The sequence below is a fragment of the Engystomops pustulosus genome, chromosome 1 (genome assembly GCF_040894005.1).
Source record: "Engystomops pustulosus chromosome 1, aEngPut4.maternal, whole genome shotgun sequence".
NCBI lineage: Eukaryota > Metazoa > Chordata > Amphibia > Anura > Leptodactylidae > Engystomops > Engystomops pustulosus.
Window position 1 is genome coordinate 272280053 of NC_092411.1, and position 14217 is coordinate 272294269.

Genomic DNA, 14217 nt, shown 5'->3' on the forward strand with positions numbered 1-14217 from the left:
GACATGTGCTGTGCTGACTACCTATATACTGAGGGACATGTGCTGTTCTGGCTACCTATCTACTGGGGAACATGTGCTGTGCTGGCTACCTCTCTACTGAGGGACATGTGCTGTGCTGGCTACCTATCTACTTGGGGACATGTGCTGTGCTGGCTACCTATCTACTGGGGAACATGTGCTGTGCTGGCTACCTATCTACTAGATGACATGTTCTGTGCTGGCTACCTATCTACTGGGGGACATGTGCTGTGCTGGCTACCTATCTACTGGGGGACATGTGCTGTGCTGGATACCTATCTACTGGGGGACATGTGCTGCACTGGCTACCTATCTACTGGGGAACATGTGCTGTGCTGGCTACCTATCTACTGGGGGGCATGTGCTGTGCTGGCTACCTATCTACTGGGGGGCATGTGCTGTGCTGGCTACCTATCTACTAGATGACATGTTCTGTGCTGGCTACCTATCTACTGGGGGACATGTGCTGTGTTGGCTACCTATCTACTGAGGGACATGTGCTGTGCTGGCTACCTATCTACTGGGGGACATGTGCTGTGCTGGCTACCTATCTACTGGGGGACATGTGCTGTGCTGGATACCTATCTACTTGGGGACATGTGCTGTGCTGGCTACCTATCTACTAGATGACGTGTTCTGTGCTGGCTACCTATCTACTGGGGGACATGTGCTGTGCTGGCTACCTATCTACTGAGGGACATGTGCTGTGCTGGCTACCTATCTACTGGGGGACATGTGCTGTGCTGGCTACCTATCTACAGACTAGTAGTATATACAGACTAGTAGTGGACCCCAACCAACACGTGTTTCACCTTTCTTTGTCAGGGGTATGAAGCAAGGTGACACATGTTGGCGAAATCACACAATGCGTTGCGTCACTTTTTTTATGCGGTTTTGATGCATTCCAAAGCCTTCAGGGCGCGTTCACACGTTGCGTTTTGACCTGCGTTTTTGTTGCGTTTGAAATGCATATACAACAGCTGAGGAGAGGTTACTTGCCTAATTACACCACTGTTAACATTTCCGTTTACAAAACGCATCGTAAACGCGATGTTAACGCATGCGTTAACAACGCCTTAACACATGCGTTTTGTTAACGCATGCGTTAACATTGCGTTTACAAACGTAAACGGTAATGTAATTAGGCAAATTACCTCTCATCAGCTGTTGTATATGTGTTTCAAACGCAATGAAAACGCAACCAAAACGCAACGTGTGAGCGCGCCCTCAGGGTGCGGTCACACGTAGCGTTTAACAGTTGAAGAGTGATTTGCCTAATTAAACAGCTGTTAACACTTGCGTTTACAAAACGCAACCGTTAACACATTGTTAACATCGTGGTTTACGCATGCATTTGTAGGGGCGCATGCATTTGCAGAGGGCGCATTCACACGTTGCGTTTTGGTTGCGTTTTCATTGCATTTGAAACACATTACAACAGCTGATGTGAGGTAATTTGCCTAATTACATTACCGTTTACATTTGTTAACGCAATGGTAATGCATGCGTTTTGTAAACGGAAATGTTAACAGTTATGTAATTAGGCAAATCACCCCTCCTCAGCTGTTGTATATGCGTTTCAAACGCAATGAAAACGCAGGTCAAAACGCAACGTGTGAACGCGCCCGGAGGCTGAAGCCTTTGTAATGCATCAAAAAATGTGACGCATCGTGTGAATGCGCCCAAAGAGTATTAGAATCCAGACTGAGACTAAACAGTGGATTTGGGGAGGGCTCTGATGTAGGAGGCTCCTCTCCTGGGCTTGTTAGGAGAAGTGGGCCGAGCACATGATCACAGTCAGGTGATGATTACAAGACGCAGCGAGAGAAGAAGAAAGTTTTCAGCAGAGTTTCTTGTGTCTGGTGTCCAGGCGGATGACATGCCCTTGTAGAGATGAGGACCACGCTGTTATCACCCAGCTGGGGGGTCCCCACTCTCTGCCTCCTCCTCGGTAAGTGTTGGCCCTTTAACATCCAATCAATTCATCCCTTAATTAATTTTTCTTAAGGCATTCTAAATACAGTCGCTACATTTTATCTAATGATGTAGCAGAGCCGAGTTTGTCATATTAATCTTTTGCATTGTTTGTGCTATTTGCTTGCAATTTCTTCACATGGCAAAGCACAGAACAATCTCGGCTCTGCTACATGGCTGGACTATGTGTTAGACTAATGCACCTTCACTCCTAGACTAAATAGTCAGACTCCTGTGCAGGTACCGACTTAAAGGGATAATCTCACGATGCCAATCTTAGAGGGTAGTTGGTTGATTATGTTGGTTATCTATTATCCAGGGCAAATTTGGGTCTATCTCAGCTCATTTCTATAGGGTTGCCACACATCATCGACTACTAGTACTAGACGACAAACCCCGCTCTGCTGTGTCTGACGAGTTTTTCATGTGTTTTTACTCAATGTACATGTCACTTGATTCGGATTACTAAGCTTCTCCATTCTTCTTCCTGATCTAATTGCCTCGTCCTGATTATCTTCCTCAGTGTGTGTGGTTGTGTGTCAGCTCCCCACCACGATTGACCCTTTAACGTCCGCGCCTGGTGCCAACTGCTCGTCCGTAAACACCACTGAATGTGAAGCCTGCTCCCCCGGGACGCACTCCAGTAATGGTGAGTACAGACACCACACAAGTGTCATTTTATTATGGAGGCAAAGAAAAAATGGCTCCTTTCTTCCATAAAGTTTGTCACCTTTGACTCGGGATTGTCTGACTGTAATATTGCAGCTCAACCACCGTCACTTCAGTGGAGCTGAGCTGCAATACCAGCCACCACCTATGGACAAGGGGGGCGCTGTTTCTGGAGGAAAGCATCCATGTTTTGCTCATCCCAGTCCACCCCTTTAAGCAAATCTACAGGATGGATCAGATTTGAGCAATAATAAAGCCCTGACCCCTCCATGTGGTGAAAGGAGAATTTTTGCAATGTTTTCTAACACTAGATTCAACGATTCCCGCTATTGATTTAGAATACAACAGGGGTGTAGACGGCCTTAAAGGGGTGTGTTTTTTTCCTTTTGGTAGGGACCAGTACAATAAATTAAACTATGGTACAGGGTCCTGTGTCTCCCCTTTAAGTGGTTTCCACTTTAAATGGAGTTTGAACTAATCCATCAATGTGGGTAACTGACAGGTTTGCAGGATCGCTTGCCTGTAAACGGTTAACATTTAGCGTCTCAATGTACAGAACGCTTTTAGGAATCGGGTTGTTTTCCTTTTAGACATGTTACACAGGATTATGTAAGTGAGCGGCATGGAGAAATGTGGGAAATTATCAATGACAGTAGGGCAATAAGCTCCTTTGTGATGACACTTCATGAAAATGAGCCCCTGTCATTCTCCTACTTTGCGTTTCCGGGTTTTGCTCCCCACCTTCCGGAAGCCAGAATTATTCAGTTTACAGAGCTGTACGAGGGCTTGTTTTTTGAGGGATACATTGCACTTCCTGGCGGCACCATTTTATTGTTCTTTGCTATGTACTGGGTAACTGGAAAAAGGCATTACAAATGCAGTGAAATTGATAGGCTTTTGCCTATCTGCTGTATTTTTTTAAGGATATCTCCATCACTGTACATGTCATCCCGCTCCTGAGATAATACACTGAGAATACTTACAGCGCAGGAGTCATGTGATGTCACAGCATGGAGATCATTTACACAGTGATGTCACATAACGAGCATGATTTCCTGATGTACAGTGATATCACTGCATAGATAATAACACACAACCACGGAGAGATTACATAGAAAGGGATATCATGGATGTCACACATTGCTGCAGTACTGAGAGGTCGCTGTGAGAAACGCATGGAGAGGTTATTCGCAAGGGTGATGCCGCACTATGGGTAAATTACACTTTGGTTGATGCTTTAGCATGTAATATGGTGTCGCTTGTGGGGGGCCATGTCACATGTGGTGGGGGAGGTCAGACATGAGGCAATGCTGTGTTGCTGCTTTGTGATGAGCTAGGTGCAACGTTACCCCATCAGGGCCTGACTGCGGAGTGGGGCCAGCTGGATTCCCAGAGACCTGAATGGTTGGCTTGTAGTGCAGCCTAGCCCAGGTTTTGGCGCCGTGACCTGGTCAATAAGAACAGGCCTCGACCATGACCGTCAGAGCTAGCGGGTAGATGGAGGAAGAGATGGGAGGCCCGCAATGTAGAGAAGTGTGTGTAGAAACAGATGACAGATAGTGAGGCCTGTGATGTTAGCAGCAGCCCAGGGATCACACTGGTTTCTTTATTGGTGGACAGAGTCCACCTAGCAGTAAGTAACCGGCTGGTAATGGTCCTTCCCACAGGCACATAAGGTCCTGGGTGGCTGTGGCAAAGAGTTCCACTTGTGACTAGAAGGTTATGGTACCTCCACCCTGGAGCAGGGCATCAGCGGGGTTGGAATGAGATGAGCACAGTGGGCTCTGAGGAAGAGATTTATCACAGTTTCTATGCCAGTGATGCAATGAAAAGAATTGCAAATTATTGCCCATGTGGGCGTAGAGGGGCGCGAGGGACTGAACGGGCATGAGGTGTTCCTGCTTGTGCCGACGAAATTTTGAAAAATGTGGTGGGGGAGGTCGCTTGCGCTTGCGGACGCTGGAGTTAATGGAACAGTAAGGCAGCAGTGTTATTAACAAACACAAATTATAAAATATTATTATAAAAAAGGGCATTTAAATAACATACTGAATGAAGGCCTAAGATGGGTGATTACCTTCACATGACCCATCACACCGCTAAATCAGCTATGGCTTTGTTCACATCAGTGAACAAAGCCATAGAAAAAGTATTGACTACCATGTGGTAAAAAAATAAATTTGAAAAAAAGTACACCCTTAATGCATTTAAAAAGTATTAAGAGAGTCAGTAACAGACAGTTGCTGCCTTTACTTAATTGATCAACAGTAGGTGTGACCACCTCTATGAAAGCAGAAGTTTTGACACTCTGCAGGTTTGGAATATTCAGGCTAATGTTCACACAAAGCCAAAGAGGAAAAACTTGAACAATGAACTTTGAGAAGCAAATTTTTTTTTTTTCTGCCCACAGCAGAGCTGCGTCTCCAGCTATATAGGACTCAGTTAGCATGTTACATGTTCAAGCTCATAACCTAAAAACTAGACAAAGACTGTACAAGCGTGGGTGGTGTAGATGGGTTGCCAGTAGAAAGATTATACAGAACAATGTAATTTTGGACAGATAAGATCACAGCAAAACCAAACTCAAGATCAGCACAGTTTGTACCAACCAGTTTGTGGGGTTTTTTGTTTTTTTTGTTTTTTTTGACTATATAAGTTATAATATTTCCCACTAAGCCCCGGAGGGCTTCTTTTCACGGTCCCACCCTATTCTATCATTGAGTCCATTGTGTATAGTAATATTAGATGTATCTTTTCTTGCAGATACAAGTTCATGTTTCTGTTGTCTCAGTGGCTTCTGTGTCAATTCCTCATTATGGTGCGTGCCTTGTGAGTCCGGCTTTTACCAGCCACAGGGCGGCCAGCTCACGTGTCAGCCGTGTCCTCGTGGACTCTATAGCAAGTAAGGAACTGTCTGTACATGTATAACGGAGCACGGGGCTTTGTTTGGATCTGTATGATCATCATCCATAGTTTATATATGTATGGAATTTTTTGTTGAATAGGCAATCTTGCCCAGATCATTACTTTATATACTGTATATATTCAGAAACTTTTTTTTAATGGTACAAACAAAAAAATTTTTATACATTCACAAATATGCATAATATACTGATTTGTTACGGTCTCACTTTAAAGGGCATCTACCACTGTTATGAAACACTGTATGCAAATGAGTCTGAGGGGTTCCAGGTTCTATTAACACCTATGGAGCCTGGAGCCCCTCAGGCTCATTTGAATACAGTCCTTCACCCTGGTGGTTGCTGCCAATCACTTATGCATCTATCATTGGGACGGGTTGTATCCATCTATACATTTCCCCTACAGCGGCCACTGCAGGTCGTGTGTAGTATTACATCATGGGTTCATTTCCAGTAATTATACTGAGCAGTGTACTTCTCATCATACAGCACATCAGGAAGTGTAATATGCCAGTCGTGCCAGCCAGGGTACTTTACAAATGAGACTGCATCTGTGTCCTGTATGCCATGTGACAAAGGTAATGTTATAAGTGTTTTCTATAGTCGCACCTAGTTCTTGTATATTAACCTGAAGGGCTTCTGGGGGTTTTGCGAGAGCCCCTCCATGCTTACAGCATCACAGGCTGTTGCATTGTCTCCCTCTTCCCCTGATCCCTCAGCACTGCCTGATGTAATCTCCCACAGTGGGAGGAGGGTAAGTGCTCCTGCACAGTGTAACAGCCTGTGAAGCTACAGGATAGAGGGGCTCTGGTAACACCCCCAGTACTCTTCTGATGCACTAGCATAATTTTAAAAGTTGATTTTAGAAGGAAGGAGAGCATGGATAACAAATGTAAGAAGATTAGAACAGTTACTCTGCCGGCATCGAGGAGCAAGTGTACCTTTTAGTTAATATAATAAGACATGGAACCAGCTGAAGTATCGCACCTACCTATATTTAAATACAAAGTATAGAATAATATAGCCTGCGTTCAATAAGAAATGTAGCACAAAAAATTAGATAGTCTCTGACCTTTCAACAAACTTGCATCCATGGAATAACCACTATTGCTGGACACTATATGGATTATAATGTGTATTTTTCCCTACTCTTCTCCCTACCCTCTCCATAGACTCCTTTTAGGATATTCTTCTCCTAACTTTTCTTTGCCTCGATCAAGTAATTTCTGGATCAGGAGAGATTTCAGTGAGTGGGGGAGCAGTAAAGAGCCTGATAAGCAGAGCAAGAACTGTTTTCCTTCAAGATATTACAAACTTTATGCAGAATTTGTTGAAAAGTTAGTGACCCTTGTACATTATGTAGACAGAACCCCAGGCGTATCCTACAAATAGGCAGCGTAATGTCAATCAGCAGGACAGAAAGTCCAGTAATAATATGTAACACCCCTGCCAAGGCATAGACAAGGTGGTTATTGCTAATAGCCCCCTCTCCATGTCAGAATCTGGTGAGCCTGTGCAACTCATCCAGAAGATTCTAGGAGAATTTAGTGATTGCAGCTGAAGGCAAGAGTTAACAATGCAAAATGCTGTTGTCCAATGACAGCTGGAAGCTGATTGGTGAGGTGCTACCACCTGACCAAGGGACTAGATAAACCCCTGCTGGGGTCTTCAGAGAGAACCAGATCTGAGCATGGTCCATCTGTCAGTGCTGCCACATTGTCTCCTAATACCAGGAACCACAGGTGCCTCAGGCCATTGCCTAGCACCCAGTACAAGTCCAGAGACTTAAGCCCAGAGCTGAGATCCATCCCCAGGACTCCGCTCCATTTCTACCAGCCAAGCCTGAATCTACTACCAGGCTACATGTAACCTTCCTGTGGACCAGCTCTCCATGACTCTTCCAGCTTGCGAATCTGCTGTTAATCGTTTGGCCGTTGTCTGCTGTTCAATAAAGAACTGTAAGTTGATTTGCACACCGTTTCCTCCGCTGATCCCTGGATACGGCTGTTACCACCACGGACTTCCCCATCCATTACCCAGTGAGTTATTTTACAGACACTCAGGGGTTGCCCCAGGGAGAACCAGTACATCAGCCTCTCCCTCCATATTTCTTGCACACACCACCTGCTGGAGACCTGCCAGGATGTAGGACAGCCCTCCGGTCCCCATAACAAGCACCGTGACACTAGTGTGCCTAGGCCACAACCACCAGCCACTCCGGTATTCTGGGCCCCGGCTGCCTCCAGGCCCCAAGAAAAAGGCCAGGCCCAGGTGGGGGATGTTGCCAATACTTAAATCTCCACTCTGCCTCTTTATAAATGTCCATCGATTCAGTATTGTTCAAGAAGATGAAAAGATCCCATGACACCAATGTATTTCTATATTTGTGTGTTTTGTCTTTGGAGTCGTCTGATCTCTCGCTGATGATGTCGCTCGGGGCGATTATTTTCCACAAATAAACTCGAGATGTGGAATGTGTTAAAATCCAAATCCAGTAGAAACTAAGGAAAAACAACCATGTGATGCTTGCAAGGCACAGAACGCCACAGATGGTGACTGATACAATTCTATTCTATTCTAAATATTCTATTTTTTTTAAACTAATCTTCATTGTGGCTCAAAATTCTTTTACATCCACAATCCATCGTGATAAACCAGGGCCATTACTCATAGATCCAGGCACCGGGACTGTGGGTATCTTATATTTTTATCCGTGGCTTCCTTCCTTCTAAAATATACTTTTAACTGTTACATTGTCTCCCTCTTCCCCCTGCTCCCTCAGCACTTCCCCTACCCCACTGCCTGATGTAATCTCCCACAGTTAAGTGCTCCTGCACAGTGTAACAGCCTTTGAAGCTACCAAATGGAAGGGCTCTAACACCCACAGTACTCTTCTGGTTCATTAGCATAATTTTAAACGTTGATTTTTAGAAGGAAGGAGGCCATTTATAACAAATATAAGATTTCCACAGTCACAGTGTCTGGAGGAGCAAGTGTACCTGGTTTATCAAGCTTAAATTTGAGGGTAGATTGCCTTTAGTCAGTATAAGACATGGGACCAGCTGAAGTAGCTTTTCTAAATCTACCAAAATCAACTTTTCATGGTGTTACCAGAGCTCCTCCGTGTTGTATCAGTTTTGTGATACTGGATATAATGTCATTTTTTAAAATTTTTTTTTAAAGGTCACTTTGCAGTTAATCAGAATTCTTCACGATGTGAGCCTTGTCCAAAGGGAACATTTTGCAAGTAATTTTTTTTTTCTTTGACCCCCCCCCCTCCCCCTTTGTCTCTGTTTCATTGTAGTTGTTCAGTTTTTGTGTATTTTGCTACAATTGCTTAATGTATTTCCAATCTGAGTTTTTCTGTGTGTTAATTCTGCAGCACAACCTCATGTGCCCAGTGTACGTTGTGCCCCGTAGGACAGGAATCTCTGGACCTTGGCTCCGCAGAGTGCTCCTTATGTCATCCTGGTAAATACACAAGTGGGGCGATGTAGAGGAGGAAGTAACTACTTAGTATAATTCTAAATTACTAGGCATACTTATGCAACACAAGATGTTCTCATCCATCTATCTCAAGTATATGGGACTTTTTGATGGCTCCTTGGTGGGAAGAGGGATTGAGCAGCTGGATTTTGACATGCCCAATCCTTTGTTGTCATATGAAAATGAGCAGAGAAGAGTGATATTTTGCCTGAGATGAGTCAAGTTTAGAGGCTGCAGGGTAGACACTTTTAGAGGCGCATGCTTTGTGTTATATTAAAGATTTGAATCTCTTCTTTCAGATCACATCAGGCTTGTGGTTCTTTGTGCTACAGAACCGGAGTAATGGGCTGTGAAAGAAATATTTAGAAATTGCAAGCTGCAGATAAAAATCTGATTTTTATTTGCCTGTATATTCAGTTTTCTAGCTTCCAGAACCAAAAGCCTGATGTGATATAAAAAAGATGAGATTGTTAGGGACTGTATAACCCTTGCCTTCTCCCTGCTCCCTCAGCACTGAGAACACAGAAGGAAGTGCTCACTGCACAAGTGCTAAGGAAGCAGGGGTGAGGGTGAAGCGGTGTGTAAAGCTACAGTATGGAGGGGCTCTGGTAATGCCTCCCAGAGCCCCTCAGGCTCATTAGCATAATTATAAAAGTTGATTTTAGAAGGAAGGCCAGGATCTATGAGTCGGTTCACCATCCTATTATTCCAGAGACATGGTTATAGATACTATAGAACTGAATATAGAGGTGTCTGAAGTGAAATCCCCCTCCCCCCTGCAGCCTCTAAACTTGACTCCTCTCAGCCAAAATATGACTCTTCTCTGCTTAATGTCACATGACTTTGGATGACATCTTTTTTAAAAGGTATATGGGGGAAGTTTAACATAAAATTGGGAATTCTAGAAAGGACATTTCATGCCCTACTTGAGGGGGGATTATGAGATAATATCCGGTGCCTAGTTCCCTTTAAGGATGACTAGCTTGTCTCCAAGTTCTGTGGAGTCTGGTGAATCTCTGTTACTTGTATACTTGTAGGGACGTATAAGGGAAAAGAAGACGACCAGTGCAGGTTTTGCCATGAGGGAGAATACCAGGTGAACTGGGGAGGAGAACGCTGTGAAATGTGTCCTACAGATCACTACTGTCCTGTAAGTATCTGTCTGCCAAGGATGTGGCCTACAGGTAGACCCTTCTAAAAGAAGACCTTCCCCCAACACCCTAAGCTGTTAAGGGCTCACTTTATTAGGGTTTGGGGAAATCCAGGCTAGTTCTGAACTTCTTTGAATGTCTTGAAGAGAAGCCGCTAGGACAGAATGACTCATTGTTCGTTAGTATCTTGACTACTTTCCATGACTCATAGCCAACAAGAGAACTGGGAACTTGATTCAATAATCTTCCCTAGGAGGGCGTCCTACACAGGTTTTTAACCACCTGTAGAAAACCCAGGACTGAGATCTCTCTGAAGGTCTCCATACTCTACCCGTGGGGTCTATGTGCTGTGAGAAAGTAGACTGAACAAGGAATCTGTGTCTACCATGGTCCACACAGTTGTCTTCTGCAATCTGTAGGCACAGGGAAACCTATGTTCTACCATTACAAAGCATAGTAGATGGAGCCCATGGCCCATCAGGTTCATCCACTGGAGTATTATAGACCGTTGCAAGAAAGTGAAGTCTCCCATGTCGACCCAGTCTCTGTCTTCCCATGTCGACCCAGTCTCTGTCTTCCCATGTCGACCCAGTCTCTGTCTTCCCATGTCGACCCAGTCTCTGTCTTCCCATGTCGACCCAGTCTCTGTCTTCCCATGTCGACCCAGTCTCTGTCTTCCCATGTCGACCCAGTCTCTGTCTTCCCATGTCGACCCAGTCTCTGTCTTCCCATGTCGACCCAGTCTCTGTCTTCCCATGTCGACCCAGTCTCTGTCTTCCCATGTCGACCCAGTCTCTGTCTTCCCATGTCGACCCAGTCTCTGTCTTCCCATGTCGACCCAGTCTCTGTCTTCCCATGTCGACCCAGTCTCTGTCTTCCCATGTCGACCCAGTCTCTGTCTTCCCATGTCGACCCAGTCTCTGTCTTCCCATGTCGACCCAGTCTCTGTCTTCCCATGTCGACCCAGTCTCTGTCTTCCCATGTCGACCCAGTCTCTGTCTTCCCATGTCGACCCAGTCTCTGTCTTCCCATGTCGACCCAGTCTCTGTCTTCCCATGTCGACCCAGTCTCTGTCTTCCCATGTCGACCCAGTCTCTGTCTTCCCATGTCGACCCAGTCTCTGTCTTCCCATGTCGACCCAGTCTCTGTCTTCCCATGTCGACCCAGTCTCTGTCTTCCCATGTCGACCCAGTCTCTGTCTTCCCATGTCGACCCAGTCTCTGTCTTCCCATGTCGACCCAGTCTCGACGTGGGAGTAACATGGACAAACGTTAGGAATGTGAAGTCCTCGATGTAGACCTATCGTTTTGTAAGTTCTTAAGATGTGCTCTCTCCTGTATAGAGTCCAGACATTAGTCCCATCACTTGTCCTGAAGATGCTTTCTGTCCCACCGGGAGCACGGAGCCGAGTTATTGTATGGAGACCTTCTTGCGCAAGGATGGAGAATCCTGTAGACTGGCACCTTTCACCATCATGATGCTCGTCGTTTGTGGGGTTGGTAAGTTGAGTCCTTAGAATGTTTACGTAACGACTCAAGAATGGAAGAAGTTATTCCCCATTGGAATGTCCCATCCAGTTCCGGCAGCCTATAAATTGGCCAAAATATGCTAAGCCTTTCAACCTGGAGTGAGTTCCAGCAGATAGGGCCCACCAATTTTGGCCTGTTCAGCTTTAGAAAACAAGTTCTATAATCATGTAAAGTATCGGCTAATGCCTTCTTTCTGGGTTTCTCTCTACAGTCGTATTGATTGGTGTCATCTACATCATTCGAAAGCAGAAACAGATGTCGGAAAGAAGAAGAATCTTAGGTTTTGGCCCCAAGGCTCCTCTTCTATCCTCCAAGAGATCTTCCAGTTCTGTATACGGGATCACGTATGATGCAGAGCCGGTGTACGCCGGATGGTAGCTCGGTGTGTGTCGCTCTATATCGTGTGGATGAAGCCGCATTGATGCGCTATACACTGCGTCACGTGCTGGATAGTGACACAACTTTTCTACTGACTTGAAACCACATAGTTCCGACTCATTTCTGTACAGTTTGTGAATAGTCTTTATTTAAGGTCCTCTCTCTGTATCTATAGATCTGTGAATAGTGTTGTCCTGGGGTGTTATTTATAGTTGTCTAATAAAACTAATGAAAAAAAAAATTATTCTGTTCTCCACATGACATAAGTTTGGGTTAGGTACCTATAGAAATGTATGTCACAGATATAAATAAGCCCTCGGTATCAAGGAGTTTTTGTTCTTTTTTTGTAGCTAGTTTTTCATGAAATGTTTTGATTAAAACAAAAGTTGTGTTTAAATGATATGTAACGGAATCTTCTATTGAATAACTTCCATGGTTGTGTGTTTTTCCTCATGACTAGCAGGGGTGGATTAAGACCACCATGGGCCCTGGGCTGTAGGAATATTATAGCCCCTACGAGTCTGGAATCACTTTCTATATATGGGACTAGAATCAGCTTCATGGGGAATGGAGGATGTTCCCTTCTGCCTGCTTTGATTCTTTGGAGGACCTTTGAAGGTCCTGAAATGTCTCAAGTGTATTGTGAGCAGGAACAGATGTATCAGGATTACATGGGTGAAGTCCTTCTTAGTATAAAATTTTGTGTGGTTTGGGTGGCTATTGGTCCCCTGGAGGGCTTGGACCCAAACGAAGTACACTCACCGGCCACTTTATTAGGTACACCATGCTAGTAACGGGTTGGACCCCCCTTTGCCTTCAGAACTGCCTCAATTCTTCGTGGCATAGATACAACAAGGTGCTGGAAGCTCCTCAGAGATTTTGGTCCATATTGACATGATGGCATCACACAGTTGCCGCAGATTTGTCGGCTGCTCATCCATGATGCGAATCTCCCGTTCCACCACATCCCAAAGATGCTCTATTGGATTGAGATCTGGTGACTGTGGAGACCATTTGTGTCCAGTGACCTCATTGTCATGTTCAAGAAACCAGTCTGAGATGATTCCAGCTTTATGACATGGCGCATTATCCTGCTGAAAGTAGCCATCAGATGTTACAGGGTACATTGTGCTCATAAAGGGATGGACATGGGCAGCAACAATACTCAGGTAGGCTGTGGCGTTGTACCAAGGGGCCCAAAGAGTGCCAAGAAAATATTCCCCACACCATGACACCACCACCACCAGCCTGAACCGTTATACAAGGCAGGATGGATCCATGCTTTCATGTTGTTGACGCCAAATTCTGACCCTACCATCCGAATGTCGCAGCAGAAATCGAGACTCATCAGACCAGGCAATGTTTTTCCAATCTTCTACTGTCCAATTTCGATGAGCTTGTGCAAATTGTATCCTCAGTTTCCTGTTCTTAGCTGAAAGGAGTGGCACCCGGTGTGGTCTTCTGCTGCTGTAGCCCATCTGCCTCAAAGTTGGACGTACTGTGCGTTCAGAGATGCTCTTCTGCCTACCTTGGTTGTAACGGGTGGCGATTTGAGTCACTGTTGCCTTTCTATCAGCTCGAACCAGTGTGCCCATTCTCCTCTGACCTCTGGTATCAACAAGGCATTTCCGCCCACAGAACTGCCGCTCACTGGATGTTTTTTATTTTTCAGACGATTCTCTGTAAACCCTAGAGATGGTTGTGCGTGAAAATCCCAGTAGATCAGCAGTTTCTGAAATACTCAGACCAGCCCTTCTGGCACCAACAACCATGCCACGTTCAAAGGCATCAAATCACCTTTCTTCCCCATACTGATGCTCGGTTTGAACTGCAGGAGATTGTCTTGTCCATGTCTACATGCCTAAATGCACTGAGTTGCCGCCATGTGATTGGCTGATTAGAAATTAAGTGTTAACGAGCAGTTGGGCAGGTGTACCTGCCGGTGAGTGTATGTTATAATCCACTACTGATGACAACATTGGAGGGGAGGAGGATTCTGCCTCCCACCACTTGGAATCTAAAAATCCACCGGACATGAATTATTGCCACTCATTCTCCATGAGCAGTAACTGTGCCTAGAGAAATTGTGTC

General features: G+C 45.2%; 1 protein-coding gene across 1 annotated transcript; it reads left to right on the forward strand.

Moving 5' to 3' along the window:
* Window positions 1-1762: 1762 nt before the first annotated feature.
* On the forward strand, window positions 1763-12523 carry LOC140081007 (uncharacterized). The gene is made up of 9 exons (XM_072126211.1): window positions 1763-1969; window positions 2516-2641; window positions 5425-5563; window positions 6072-6160; window positions 8766-8829; window positions 8965-9053; window positions 10106-10218; window positions 11562-11718; window positions 11960-12523. Exons 1-9 carry the CDS (start codon window positions 1912-1914, stop codon window positions 12124-12126), a joined length of 1002 nt encoding a protein of 333 aa, XP_071982312.1. The 5' UTR covers window positions 1763-1911; the 3' UTR covers window positions 12127-12523.
* The last annotated feature ends 1694 nt before the right edge of the window (window positions 12524-14217 follow it).

What these genes read in the sequence shown, in the direction of transcription:
- LOC140081007 (XM_072126211.1), top strand. Translation starts at nt 1,912, where the DNA reads ATGAGGACCACGCTGTTATCACCCAGCTGGGGGGTCCCCACTCTCTGC. An exon ending in CCTCGTGGACTCTATAGCAA is followed by an intron (nt 5,564 to 6,071) that starts GTAAGGAACTGT and finishes CTCATCATACAG; the next exon opens with CACATCAGGAAGTGTAATAT. An exon ending in CCAAAGGGAACATTTTGCAA is followed by an intron (nt 8,830 to 8,964) that starts GTAATTTTTTTT and finishes TTAATTCTGCAG; the next exon opens with CACAACCTCATGTGCCCAGT.